This window comes from Sylvia atricapilla, chromosome 5 (genome assembly GCF_009819655.1).
Source record: "Sylvia atricapilla isolate bSylAtr1 chromosome 5, bSylAtr1.pri, whole genome shotgun sequence".
Taxonomy (NCBI): domain Eukaryota; kingdom Metazoa; phylum Chordata; class Aves; order Passeriformes; family Sylviidae; genus Sylvia; species Sylvia atricapilla.
The window spans coordinates 32,521,865-32,536,325 of NC_089144.1; the positions used below are offsets into that span (position 1 = coordinate 32,521,865).

Below are 14,461 nucleotides of genomic sequence, written 5' to 3' on the forward strand. Positions count from 1 at the left end.
AAACTGATCAAGAAAAAACCCACTCAGACCCAGAGGAGGCCGTATGGTTGTACATTAAAAAATATACTGTTCTAGACTCTTTGGTGAGGTGAAGGTCACCGTGCTTTTGGCTACAGTTAGGGTCATGGTGTTCGTCTACAGGCTGGTAGCGGCTTTACAGAAGCTCTAGCCTTAAGGACTCGCGGGCAGTCTTTCTTTCTATGGAACGCGAGTCACCGTGATCTATCCAAGCTTTCCCCATTATAGTAAAACCCCCATACCCTGACAGCGTGTTCACCCATCCGTTGACAGCCCGGTTACCCATCGTGGCACAGCTGTGCGGCAGCGCCCGGGGAGCTGCGGCCGGGGCCAGGCTCTGGCGCTCCGAGCCCCTCGGCGGCGGGCACAGGCCGGGCGGGCGGAGTCTGCTCCCGCCTCCCGGCGGCCCCCGCCGGGCCTTCCGCCCACGCCGGGCGGGATGCGGGCCGCTCGCAGGCGGCTCTGCTCCGCCCTGATCGTCGCGTACGGCCTCTTCTCTCTCTACGCGGCCTACAGCGTGTTCCTGCGGCCGCGCCGCCCGGCCGCCGCCCGCCCGCACCGGGACCGCCGCGGCCCGCGAGGTGAGCCGGCGGCGGGGCCGCTCCGAGCCGCCCTGCCCGCCCTGCCCGGCCTGTCCGCCCTGCCCGGCCTGCCCGCCCTGCCCGGCCTGCCCGCCCTGCCCGGCCTGCCCGCGGCCACAGGCGGCGGGGTTGGCGCGGCCGGCCCGGCGGGCGGGGCCTGCTGGCGGCCTCTGAGCGAGAGCGGGGCCGGCGCTGCCGCGGGGCGCTGCATGGCGGCCCGCGGGGCCTGCGCGGGAGCCGGCGGCGCCCTGCCCGCCTGACGCTTCGTTCTGGTGGGGTGGTGGCGTGCCCTGCCCAGGGCTGAAGGATGGTTGTCGGGTGCTGCGTGAAATTACGAATTTGAGTAAACGCATCAGTTTTCCTAAAACCGTGATTTTCTTTTTTTTTTAAATGTAAATCGTGCTTTTAGGTTTCACAGATCATGTTGCCTTGGGAAATGAGGAGTGGAATCCATGGGATGCGGAGGAGAAAAACGAGCTGGCTGCTGCTCAGCAGAGATATGAAGCTAATCTTAAAATGATAAAATATGCGAGGTCTCACCTAGAACAGACCAGTCTTAGAGTACAGATTTGGGGTAAAGCAGCAATTGGTAAGCAGATGTAGTCAATGTCTATTGGTTATTTAATCTTCCTGGTATAGCACTTTTCTCTGTTTCCTGATGACTAAAATTTATCTGTATGATTCAATAGTATGTGTTTCTATACACGAGCACTATTAAGGAAATGCTAGTTGTTACTCAAATTCATAGCAATATAAGAGTAGCTGAAGTCCAGTTTCTTTGTATCAGTTCCTTTCAAGGCTGTTTTTCTGCATCTGTCAAGGAAAATGTCTCAAATGGCAAAAAAAACAGTTACTTTTTTATCTAGTCTAGTTTATAACACAGGGAGAAGCCTCTAACTTGCCTAACCAGATTATTTATTTTTGTCATGTTTACACTTGGTGAAATGAAGCATCACACAGTAAGAAATAAAGCATTTTCTGTATTGCAGTGTACTGTAGTACACCTGCCACTGATGAACTTGGAAATTCTTCTGTTGTGGAAGATACTGAGTTCCCCCTCTACACAAACTGAGAATCAAGGTCTTCTCAAGCTCTTTAACTGCTGCTGAAGTCATACCACTGTTCTTACTTTAGCTTTTTTGTAAATGCCGGGCTTGCAGTCAAAACTTTCATGTAACATTGTATAGCACATTGGTATATTACCTGATATATTACCATCACAAAAATCGGTACGTTTCACAAAAGCTTAAGAGAAGTGTATGTCTTCATCTGCTGATATTTTGTCATCCAAAGAATCTTTTAAAATGCCAGTGTGGGAAAAATTCATTTTAACTAATTCTAAGTCATATTATGAAAGAAGCTTGATATTTCTTTCCCAAGTTCTTATGTTGTGATGCTTTTGCATTTTCTAGAAATAGTTTTTTTGGGAGCGTAGAGTAGGCAAGATCTGTACATTCAAATTCTCCATCATGTCGTCATTTATGTAGGTCTTTACCTTTGGCAACATATTTTTGGAGGGCACCTAGAGCCAGGTGATGTGACTGCACAGTGGAGAGAAGGAAGCCAAAAAGCAGGAAAAACATATTTCAGGTATTGTTCATGATGTCGATTTCAATTGTGTAAACTTTAACAAATAATGCATTGGAAAGTTAAATGATGCACTGCTCAGGCATTATTTTGCCTGTCTCAGAGTTGTGGTTATCTTAATACAATTGCAAATACTATAATTCTGTAATGTTTTGATAACTATGGAATATGCACACAGCTTCTCATTCAGAATTATAATTTATACACAGAAACACATACCTGATAAATCTAACAAATTCTAGACCAAACATGTCACTGTTAAAAATTAGAAAACTAGGGAATGATTTAATCTGGTTTATGATGGTTTGTGTTTTTTAAAAAAGTACGGAAAAACTTCCCAGTGCTGAGAGAAAGAGCAGCCAAGAGACCTCAGTGGCAGAGTCTTCACAACCCCAAGAACAGTGTGAAGAACTGGGCCTTGGAGGCTCACAGTTGATGAAATCAAGCATGCATACATGACGCAGGAAGATGTCTCCTCCTGTTTGGTTTCTGCTGTATTCAGGGAAAAGGGACTTGGCTCATTCATTCATAAATAGGAATGTGTCAAAACCATCATTTGCTTCTATTTATTACAGTGGCTATCTGTGAAACCTAGCTACTTGATTTGCAAATCAAAATTTTGTATGGAAAGGAAGCTTGTGCTTTAAGCACTCTTTGCTTTAACAGTGGTATTTGATCTGTGATCATGTATGTTTTAAGACTGTTGTCAAATGTTTTGTATTAATTCAGTGAATGATACAGAGCTTTTCTCTGAGTCCCTATTTAATACCATGTTAATGCTTTCTGCAAAGATACAGTGAAGGCTGAAGGGTTTTTTGTCTATTTGGCCAGTTAGCCAGTCTGCAGAAGTAGATCTGCAACATTTAGTCTCTTGGACCAGGACCTGCCTGTTAAAAAAGTTTTCTTTTAATACATAAATTACACAGTTAAGTGAGTTTACCTTCTGAAACGTGTGTTCCTTCAGAAGGCTATTTTTTTCATTGCCCAATATGTGGTTCTAGTTGAAATATTTGAAGGTAGTGTTTGAAGTACTCATGTGATTGTGAATGGAAAGGAGTTTTAAGTGATCACAAAACCTTTTTAAATAATTTTGAATAGTTTATCAAAGTATCTAACAGTGAACATGGTACAGGCTATAGAGTCTTTTCAGAAGAAAAAGCACATTTTATACAGTCTTTAACAGAAAAGCTATATTCCTTGTCTGTAAATAAAAAATGATACAAGTTAAAAGTTTAGAGAATCAATTACAAATTATGCTACTGCATCTTGGTAGTCTTCTTGACAGAGGACTAGAACTTTCAATTCACAAATATAGAGGAAAGTTACAGTCCTTTCTTTGAACGTTGGACCAGTGCCTGCAGTGCAGTCTTAGTGGCAAAAGACTTTGTTGTTTCCAGAGTTAAAATCTTAGAAGCTATAGAAATGCATGGTACTCCGCCATGATAGGTTATCTTCCTGGTATTGCCATGGGAATTTCTTCAAGCTCTTGCTTTCCACATTTATAACATGAAAATAATTTGCTGTACTTAATGAGTCTGTCACTTGATTGATTATGGTTACTTTCTTTCTAGTGTGCCTGTTTCAGATGATTAATAACCTCATGTATTTCCTTAGGGTATGCATCACTCAAAGAAAAACTCCTATACTTGCATTAAAATATCTTCTTGTTATGTGTAGATGAGCCAGGGATAATTGAGTCCCTATTTTAATTTCAACTTGGATGCTAGGTGCTATAAAATACAAAGCTTAAGTTTAGTACTGACTTAACAAAGGTTAACTTTTGACAGGCTGGTAGAAACTTTTGCAAAGTAGAGAAAACGTGCAATACAACTGTTACTTTAACAACTAGGCTTCTGAAATAGCTACTTTTTACTCTATTTGGAAGTACTAGTTTATGTTGCGGAGAACAATTATGTGATTTTGGCTTCTCACTGGTTATAAGATTTTCTAGAATTGTTTTCTTTACTGCCTGGCTGAGGTAAATTATCTCCATTTGATTACTAGATGAGGCTAGAGGGGACTAGCTGAGGTGACATACTTGGAGAGTATGTGCTGCTCTGCAGTTTTCTGTGGTAAGTCTAATGATTGTTTAAAAATAGACCTCTGGTAAATGTTTTTAAAGAATACCAAATCTAAAGACACAAAAGTGCCAAAATATCGCTTCAACACAGTTGCATGAATGAGCCCATTTTGTATATTTATGATGAAGAATACACATCTCTATTATAAATTTTGATGGGTTCATGTTTTCACCAAAGTTGCCTAAAAATACATAAAGTATCAGCTTCTCCATAAAATGCAAGGATGTTTATTTTAAAACAGGAATGGGGAAGAAACTTTGTAGCTGTGGATTTTAGTAACATCTTGGCCCAATCTTGGCTCCTTCATTCAAAAAAGCAGGAGAGCAGGAATAACACTTTCTCTGGCTTGAAGCAATTCACACCCTTCTCTCCTGTCATCTAGGAAGATGTGGTAGACCACAGAGTGCCAAACGTCTTACCTCTTATTTGGTAACAGCTTTCCTAAATTGCTATTCCACCAAGTCACACTCTCTCTGTTTTATAAACATTCAGTGCTGCCTTGCCTCAGTCAACCAGGAGATGTTTCTATCTATCAAAGGATTCCATGTGGGATAGCTTCTCGCAGTTAGGTTTTAATAAAACCCTGCAGTGAAGCTTTTTGAAAATCCAAAACCACTATGTCCACTGGCTCCTCTTTTATCTGTGTTCTTATTGACATGCTCATAGATGTTCATCAGAGTAGTGAAACAGGATAACTCATTTCCAGTGCTTATCCATATATGTGACCAGTGATCTTACCTATTGATAAGATTCTGTAATAAGACTGTTTATTACAGATTCTTCCAGAGAGGGGAATTAAAACTGACTGTTCTCCAGAGTCCTCTCAGATTGTTTTTGTATATAAGAGTCTACAAAAGATAGTGAACCACTTATCAAGCACAGTGTCTTTTCATAATGACAGCTGCATGCCTCTGCCAGCAGTTCTGCAATTCTGTGTTTGTGTTCCTTCAAAACTCTCAAGTGAATGCCATCCAGGTTCAAATCCTCCATTTGATATAGTATTTCTGGCCTTCAACCTTTTATTTCTTCCTGAAGGAAACAAGTTAGGTGTGGGAATCTCCATTACTTCTCTGTTAAGCCATATGGGGTTGGGGGGCTCTGTGTTGTTTACTTTCTGGATTGAAGCACATAGTGTGCCTATGCTTCTTACACATAGTTTTTGAACAAAGTCCTTGAAAGCTTCTTGTGATTTGGACTGCTCCTTTCCAAGTTCTTTTCTTGGTTTTGTCATTTTAATGTAATCCCTTTATTGCATATGGAATATGTGTGTGTTGGATGTACTAATTATGATCTCCCCTGCTGCAAGTGTTAAATTCAATCATTGATGTTACAGAATGGCTAACACCTTCAGAATGGGCACTGTAAGACCCAGTCTAAAATAGCATCCTTTTGTATGACAATCTATGACTAGTTAGGAAAAACAAGGACTTTGTAGATAGCAAGTCACTTACTGAGTCCAAAAAATGTAACCTTCCCACATTATCTTTGATCTTGCCTTCATATGAGTAGTTAGTACTGTTGGGACTACTCCCTTAATTTTGCAGTTTCTGTAATCTCTCTTTCATTTCCCAATCCCAGTTGCGTTCTGATTGGGAGTTAACAGTACAACCCTAGCACCGTGTTTTAATTATTAAAGTATGGGATTTATGAGATTTGCACCATGTTACCTTTTTTCCCCCACTGTAATTTTATGCTGTTCAACTTCATATATTTCTACACACGGGTCATTTCTTCCTAACCTGTACATCTTGTTATTGCTGTAAAGCTGTTACCCTTGAAGTGCTGTGTCATAGAATAAACCCTTTTTCCCCAAGCCTCTTTGCAAGGTGATCACTGGAGCTTGTACATACTTAGTCCCTAACTTAGCCATTCCAAAGCTCAAGGTATTCTCTCTTAGGAATCCCAGTGATTCTGTTCTCATTGTCTGTTAGACTCTGGATTTAAGTCTTGATCTGACTTAACATTTAATGTATTAGAAGTCTTGATGTCATGAGGAGTTTTTTTCCTCAGTAGGTATATTTGACCTGAAACTAGCTGTTAGTCTCAGCACTTCATGAGTTAAAACTCATGCTCACTCTAAATTAAGTTTTGCTGGTAACTGAAAAACTAGTGATGCAGCAGACCTAGAAAGCTAGCACTGAAGTGACTCCTAGGGAAAGAAATACTGTTTACTCCCCTTCACTTTTTCCCAGGCTGTTTAACTGCTACTTCTTTGCCTTCAATCAGTAATCTGTTAATACACCAGGTAACTGAAGAGCAGGAGCTGGCAAATACTCATTTGTTTCATTGCAGTTCATTAATGGCTTTTGTCAGATACTTGAAAATTATTAAAGATTTAATGATTTTGTTATGCCACTGAAATTCTTCTATTAAATACATTGTGCAAGATCTAGAAATGCCATTTTATAAGTGAAATGTTTGTGCTTACTGCCTTATATCAGAGCCTCAAGTTCGACCTGGATCATACAACCAAGCTAAATTTACATTTAGATAGATGTTTCTTGTGTTATCGATTCTACTCAGTAGAAACATCACCAAAATACTGAGAAAAGTAGTATGCAAGACTAGCTTAACTGTCACTTAACGATACCAGATTTAGTATAGTCATCAGGTTTTTGGAGGGTCTCTCTCTTGTTCTATCTAATACAGCATTCACTGGTTATTACTAGAATTAATGAAATGTTTAACCTTTAGTGATCCTGAAGGTGCACCCTTTTTCGAAAGGTGGTTGATTTACACTTATTTTGAGGTTTGAGTATAGTACTAGTTCTGATATATTGACAAAATACCTTATTTAAGTCAATTACCTTTTTTCCTGAGTAAAAATGAAAGCAGCTTTACTCCTGTGTTAAGCAGTAGATACTAACAACAGAAGTGGTTGTAGTTGCACAGTAATTTTGCAGTATATTGCATTTACTGTATTGAAGAAAAAATCATCTCTGGAGTACATACATGTAGTAGGGCTAGCTAGAGGACTGAGGTGTATAATTTGTCTTACAAAGCCTTGCTTTGTTCAGTGTTGTATTTTGGTTTTCTCAGCTTCCTCACGGGCCCGTCTGTAGTTCCCGGCTACTTCTCGGTGGAAGCGGAGCATGTGGTGCTGGTGCTGAACGGGAGGGAGCCGGCGAAGATCGCCTACGCCACGCAGTGGCTGCACTACGCACAGACACTGATGGAGACCCGCAAAATCCAGCACGTGGCAGTGGTGCTGCTCGGCAACGAGCAGTGCAACAACGCCTGGATTCAGCCATACCTGAAACGAAACGGGGGATTTGTAAATCTGCTCTTTGTTACCTACGACTATGCGTTCGTAAATGAAGAAGATATTTTCCAGTGGCCTTTAGGAGTAGCTACGTAAGTGCTGTAGACAGAAGTTGCAATTGATTAATTAATTACTGTGCATGAGGTATGGAAAATGTGACTGAGTGTTAGTGCTGATGCCCAAAACAATTGTAATAAGTAAATTGCAGAGCGTTATCCTATCAGTCATTGACTAAATCGGGGGTTGGAGTCTTTGAAAATTGCATTTATTAATAAAAATTATAGCAGGAAAAGAATACTGATCTTTAGGAAACTTTAGGAAAATGAACCTGTGTCTCCCAAGGTTTTCTGTTTATTCTTTCTTCAGTTGATTTGCACTTGAGATTTTTCATAACTGTTGATCTAGTATGTACCAGTTACATGGAGATTCAAAAGACATTTACGTAACTAAATGCCTTTTATTAGTTGCAGGTAGTATTTGTTCAGGAAAGGAAAGAGTACTTTTTTTTAACCTCTGTTATGGCTCAAAAGACTTCTGTTTGGAGTTGTTAAGCTCAAGTATCACAGCAGTGTAAGCTGGCTTAACTGTTTGTTTAAAAAAAAAAACATTTTTGTTATACTTATGTGCTCAAACTATTTATGGGGATAAATAAAGGTTTGGTTCAGCTAGATGCATTTGTACTTCTTACTAACAGAGTTGATAGTGGTTTAGCTACTTACCAGGGTAATAGAAGCTGAAAAGGATACAGGATTATTTTCATATCTTATGTTGAATTTGAATTCAATATCCTGTATTGATCTAGTTGGTTTAACAAGGTGGAAAACTGAATAGGGCTTTTTATATACAGCTTGAACCTTTTCACAGTGTCTTTGAAATACACTAAATTTGGACTCTTGATGGTATCAAAGAGTTGATGGCTTTGGAAGTTGCTAAGTGGAAAGATGTTGAGTTTTGAGGTACAGAGATTAAAGTGACAGTAAAGAGAAAGTAGCAACACTTACCACAATAAACTAGGGTGCAAAGCTGGGTGAGAAAAGATAAATTAGGTATCAAAATGGGGTTTCCAGCCCTTGCATACAATGGCTGTAAAAAATGGGGTTAAAGGCGTGAAAATGTGCCAGATTTTCCAACTAAAAAGAGAAAATGAAGATGTAGAATTATGCAAAAACACTTGTCATGAAGGGTCAAATGGTCAAATTAGAAACTAGGTGAATTAACATTTATCCTGCAGGAGGAGAATGAAGAAAGGACTGCCCCATCAAATAATGTACAAGCTATTTAGAGCCGGAAGATTAGATTATTGAAGTTCACTCAGATCAAAGTGAGATTTTGCTTTGAGAGGTTATTAGTGATATTTTCAGTAGATAAGCATATCCAGAGATTAAGGTAGGTGAGACTTATGTGCCATAGTTGCTGTTAAACTGGCCATTTCAGTCAAGACTTGTGGTTGCATCAAGAGCAGCTGCTTTGGGAAAGCATGTTAGTCAAGGACATTCCTGTTATATGCACATACAATATTTCTGATATTGAAAGATGTAAGTATTCTGGAAACTTTATGAAGAGACTGATAGGGCAAAAGGAATAAAGATATACTTTTAGGACAGGACTTGAATTGGTTTACTTGTGGGTCTTGTCTCTGCAGATGTGGATTGGCAACAAATAGGTGGTTTTAGTCTTAAAATATGATGCACTGAAAATGAAATGCTGCAAAATGTTTTCTTTTGATATAGTTGTCTTACTTAGACATTGTTTTTACAGCTACAGAAATTTTCCAGTTGTGGAACCCAGCTGGTCAATGCTACATGATCCAAGATCGTATCTATGTAATTTCTTAGGAACAGTTTATAAGAATTCTTCTAGAGAAACCCTAATCGAAATTCTGAAACAGGATGGACTTGACAAACTTTGCTGGATTGCAGCCAGAGAACAGTAAGACTTTAATTTACTTTATGAAAATATTCAGAGTTTTTTGCCTGGTTCATTATTACCAATTCTTTCTTGAGTGTTAAAAAGTAGTACATCATAAAGGTAATTAGTCATTACGTCAGGGATTATTGCAGAGACTCTGTTTAGGTTGTCATATCATAACGTAACAGCCTTTCTGTTATATTTTGCATAAGCCGTATTTTTAAATCTAGTATAGAAAACTCTCCTACATATACAACCATCAAAGACCATCTGTTTTTCTCTTACAAATACTTGATTATGAGAAGAAACATTTGTCCTGTATTTTGTGGAGTTTAATGTCTTTAGTAGAAGAAAGAAAACAGCCATATTTTGTGTTCCACATGAAAGAGGATTTAATCTGTACAGCACAGTTGTTTTTGACTGACAAGAGTAGGGTTCTGAGTGTATTTCTTAACTTTGCAAAGCAAGACCTATAAAACGTTGGATAGCAGGCACAGTGGTGCTTAGGTAGATCTTAGCTGCCCTGATGCAGAGTCTCAGGAGATGGATTGTATCTGTGACATAAACTCTTATCTCCCAGACATACAGAGGCACTTGAAGTAGATGAATTCAGGTTAAATGAATTGCTCTGCCTCCTAGCTTTTGAAGAGCAAACCTCTTTTGAGGCCAAGAAAAGTCATTAAGAAGTCCATCGAGTTTCTCGCTTTTTGTCTGTTTCTAAACTGGGCTGTGAAGTAAATTGACATATGCATCATCCAGGTCATGCAGAAGGTTTGAAGTGGCATTTCAATTTGTTTCTTACACTTCTAAGTATTAATAATTTCCGAAAAGGGCCAGATATTACTATCTATTTTTAACAGTGACATTTTCAATAATTTTTAGAAGACTTTTAAGAACAGTTAGACTAAAGACTAAAACTAAAAGTCATTTGACTGTGTGTAATAAAAAATTTTTACACTGATAGCATTTTCAGTTTTATAAATAATAGAAATTAAAGTATATCTCTTTTTTTCAATGCAGTGCCTGCAAGGAAAATATTAATTTTCACCCTTTTTACTTTCCTAGATGGCAGCCTCAAGAAACAAATGAAAGTTTCAAAAGCTATCAAGATGCCTTGCTGCAGAGTGATTTGACATTGTGCCCAGTGGGAATAAATACAGAATGTTACAGAATTTATGAAGCTTGTTCATATGGATCTCTGCCCATTATAGAAGATGTAATGACACCGGGTGATTGCGGAAATTCATCAATGTACCACAGTGCTCCACTGCAATTATTAAAAACCATGGGGGCTCCATTTATCTTTATTAAAAACTGGAAGGAGCTTCCTGCTATTCTAGAGAAAGAAAAAAAAATGAGCTTACAAGAAAAGATTCAAAGGAGAAAAAAGCTTTTAGAATGGTATCAGAACTTCAAAGCATGGATGAGACAAAAATTCATTAATACTTTGGAAAATTCATTTTTGCCCAGTGATAAAGGATAAATTGTCCATTTTTGAAAATCTGGAGTAGATGACAGCTTAATTTCCATTAACCTGAGGCAGCTTTTACTTAAAAGCTTAACCTCACAGGACAAATGCATTCCTTCTAAAGTCACTGGAATTGGTCTAGGCTTGGCCAAGAGCTGCATTTGGCCTTCCATCCTTAGTGATTTTCAGAGGTTGTTGACATAATAGGATGGTACAAGGAGGACAACAATTTTGTTATTATTTTCACAATTTCTATTTTGCTGTGTGACCTGATAAAATTTTTTAAGGATAATATCTTTGAGCATGTGAATTTGGTGAAATCCAACATAAGATCATCAGTTGTGTTTGAAGAAAAGAGAATGGAGGCTGTACAGTACAGGGTAATTTATTAGGGAGACTAAAAAAGAAAAGTATTATGACAAAATTGCCAGATTTAGCATATTCTGGTAAGTGCTTGTCTTGATAATGTTTACTTGGTTGACATTTCATTTCCAACAAAGTGACCATAAAGCTAAAGACTGTGGAATAAAAATGTGTATTTCAAGGTAAAAATAGAGAACTCTTTCTTGAAAATATTTGATAGCAATATATTTCATCTTTACCTTCAGATATCAAAATTACTTTCTTTTTAGTCTTGGGCCATACATTTCTGCATTTCTGCTCTTTCATTACCTATAGTTACAGCTGCACATTCAGAACACCAGGCCTTAGATGTGAACCTGCTTGTAGCTTATCTGATTCCTCAAAATCTGCTGAAACTTGTCAGTGCCAAAAGATGGCAGAAGTGTAATATGCTGCATGTTTATGATACTACATGTAACATAAACAGTTTCAGTCCTTTTTTGTTAAATGTAGCCAAAGGGATCCATTCCTGTTCTTGAGTGTGTGCAGTTCCCTCTAGTGTGTTGTGCTGACCAATAGGACTGCACTCACACCACTGCTATACCAAAGGGGTGTAGTAGCCACTTCTGTCTGGCCACAGCATGGCATGTGGGGTCATTCGCATGCGGGAATTAAAAGGCCAGTGCTACTGTGCAGCTAAGTAGTTCTCATTTGTGTACTGATACTCTCTAGTTCTGGAGTATGTGTCACCCAAGAGCACTTCCGTGGATAATCTGAATTGTCTGTCTAACATGAACTTCTGTGGCTTATCATCCACCCATTTCATCTGAAGTGTCCTGCAGTTGCAGTACAGCGCAAACATTGAGACTGGAAGTGTAGCAGTGAGTTGAGTACTTCTTGCAGGTGGACCTTGTTAGACCAAATTCACAATAAATGTCCATGCTTAGGATCTGAAGCCCGTTGGTAGTACACAGTACTACAGGTTAGAGGAGCTTTGGGTATCTGCTGTAATCATAGAGCCATGGAATACTTTGGGTTGGAAAGGTCATTAACCTCCCCTGCCATGGGCAAGGACACCTCTCATTATGCCAGGTTGCTCAGAGCCCCATCCAGCCTGGCCTTGGATGGATTCCAGGGATGAGGCATCCACATCTTTTCTGGACAACCTGTTCCCATGTCTCACCACTGTAATAATGTAATCTCAGTGATGTATTTTTCCTCTATTTTTATTTCTTTATTTCTAAACGAGGATCTTTATTTCTAAATGAGCTACAAAAGTGCACAACAATTATTTAGAGCAGTATTTCTCAGCTTGTCAGTGGGAGATCCCTTGGCACTCCTGCAAGACTTCAAGAAACTGCAGAACACAACTCAGAAGTCTTTACCAATCAGCGGAGGTTCTTACAAAAGAAGCTGCAGCTCCTAAAAAAAAATTGTAGTGGTGTGCAGGTTGAAGTCTGAAAAACAGTTGAGTGTTACTTGGTTCGTCATCAAAAGAAAGATGCTGCTATTGATATGCTCATTTCTAAGTAAACGTGTGAGTTTTTCCAAACTCATGGCAATTGTATGTTATGGGAAGCTGAGACATGTACCAAAATTTTAGTAGAATTTCATTTTGCAGCTGCTTACCTGCTTTGGGAGTTCAAAGGGAATTATTTTATCTATTGCACCAATTCTTGACACTTCACCTTTTTCAGTCCAGCAGGAATTGGCACCAAGAGTTCTTTCCTGTGTTCTATTTCTAGTGCTAATGGAGCAAAACATCTTGAAATCAAGGGAGGGATTCCTAACACATTAGGCAGATTGCCAGTGTTTTAATTGTTTTCTCATTCCATGTCCAACTTGTGGAAGAAATTGTCAACTCTGCTCTATTTAGATCCAGAGCTGAGCAAGGCAACAAAAGGGACCATGGTAAAGAAAGGATGAGACTGAGGGAGCAAAGACAGAATTGCAAGAAATTGGAGAGGATGTTATGGTAGAGAAACTGGTTAAAACAAGTGAAGTGGTTAAGCCGCTGGCAAAAAAAGCTGGCATGCCACATCCATGTAGAAGTAGACAGTATCTGCTGTCAGTGAGAAGATGATGAAGCAATTCAGTTTAATACTAAGAGGAGAATGCATGCTCTGACTTTGCGCTTAGCCCTCAGGTTTGAGACTGGGATCATGAAACATCATTTTCCAGGCACAGAACAATGCCTCTTGTAACTGCCTGGTGTTTCTTGGAGAGATGCACAGAAGCAAGCCTGTCTGGAGTTAGAAAGCCAACTGTAGCTCCAGATGTTAGACAGATTGCTAATTATGTGGTGTTTTGCATCACACTTAGATTGGTGTGTGGAATATGTAATTCTACCAGTTATCAGAAGCATTTCCTGCTGCTGAAGACTTTACAAATAAAGCTGAATTGCCAGCTATATAAGAGGAAACAGATCCAGCTTCTCCCAACCTCAGTGTAACTCTCCTAAATTATTCTGAGCCCATTGAGTGGCTGTGAACATACATATACATATGGCATAAACATTTTAAAAGATCAGCTTCTAGAGAGCAGTATGATTATAAAGAAACATAACCAGTCTTCATAACTGTTTGTAATCCTGTAGATAAGGATGTGGCTTGCAAAGGACCCATCTACCATTTACTTACTATTCTTGGATATTTGAGTTATAGTATATTTCAGTTGTTAGGTTTACCATCTTTCCATGGTTGAAACTTACACTAGGAGTGGTAAAATGGAAAGTTTTCTAGAAGCCCTTTTCACAGCAATTACTAAGTTTGAATTAGGATCACTGTATTCTGGAATCACCAGTTTCTCTCTTGGCTTACTGCCTTCACCAAAACACTTGCAAAACCACAGAAATAAAATCCTGTTGCTTCTTGGCAAATGCTGCATGTTAGTAATGGCCACTAAGAACTGGGCAAACTCAGGAGCAGTTTCCATGCTACTGAGACCTAAAATATTTCCAAGAATTCTTCCTACTGTGATTGGAAAAATGAAGGATGATTGAACAAGATTATGCTTACTTTGGCCTGTACATAAAGACTGATGTCAGGAGCAGCAAAAGTATTTCAAATGCAGTTCCAACTGTTCTGTAAGAAGCTGTTGCTTCCAAGAAAACTGCTAGCATAAGACATGTTAGGACTGCCATTTCCTAATAGCTAAGAAGGGTTTTAATGTTTATGTAGTGCTGTGAATACACAAAGGGTTTGATGAATAAGAC

At 39.3% G+C, this 14,461-nt stretch overlaps 1 protein-coding gene across 2 annotated transcripts; it reads left to right on the plus strand.

Moving 5' to 3' along the window:
• The first annotated feature begins 425 nt into the window (after positions 1–425).
• RXYLT1 (ribitol xylosyltransferase 1) lies at positions 426–11,457 on the plus strand. Of its 2 annotated transcripts, XM_066319101.1 has the most exons (6): positions 426–599; positions 1,009–1,188; positions 2,087–2,189; positions 7,307–7,621; positions 9,288–9,458; positions 10,503–11,457. In XM_066319101.1, the coding sequence occupies exons 1-6, from the start codon at positions 458–460 to the stop codon at positions 10,918–10,920; spliced, it is 1,329 nt and encodes a 442-aa protein (XP_066175198.1). In that variant the 5' UTR covers positions 426–457; the 3' UTR covers positions 10,921–11,457. The 2 variants fall into 2 exon arrangements, with proteins under 2 accessions (XP_066175198.1, XP_066175199.1); XM_066319102.1 differs by lacking the exons at positions 426–599; positions 1,009–1,188; positions 2,087–2,189 and adding an exon at positions 4,211–4,258.
• Positions 11,458–14,461: the final 3,004 nt, after the last annotated feature.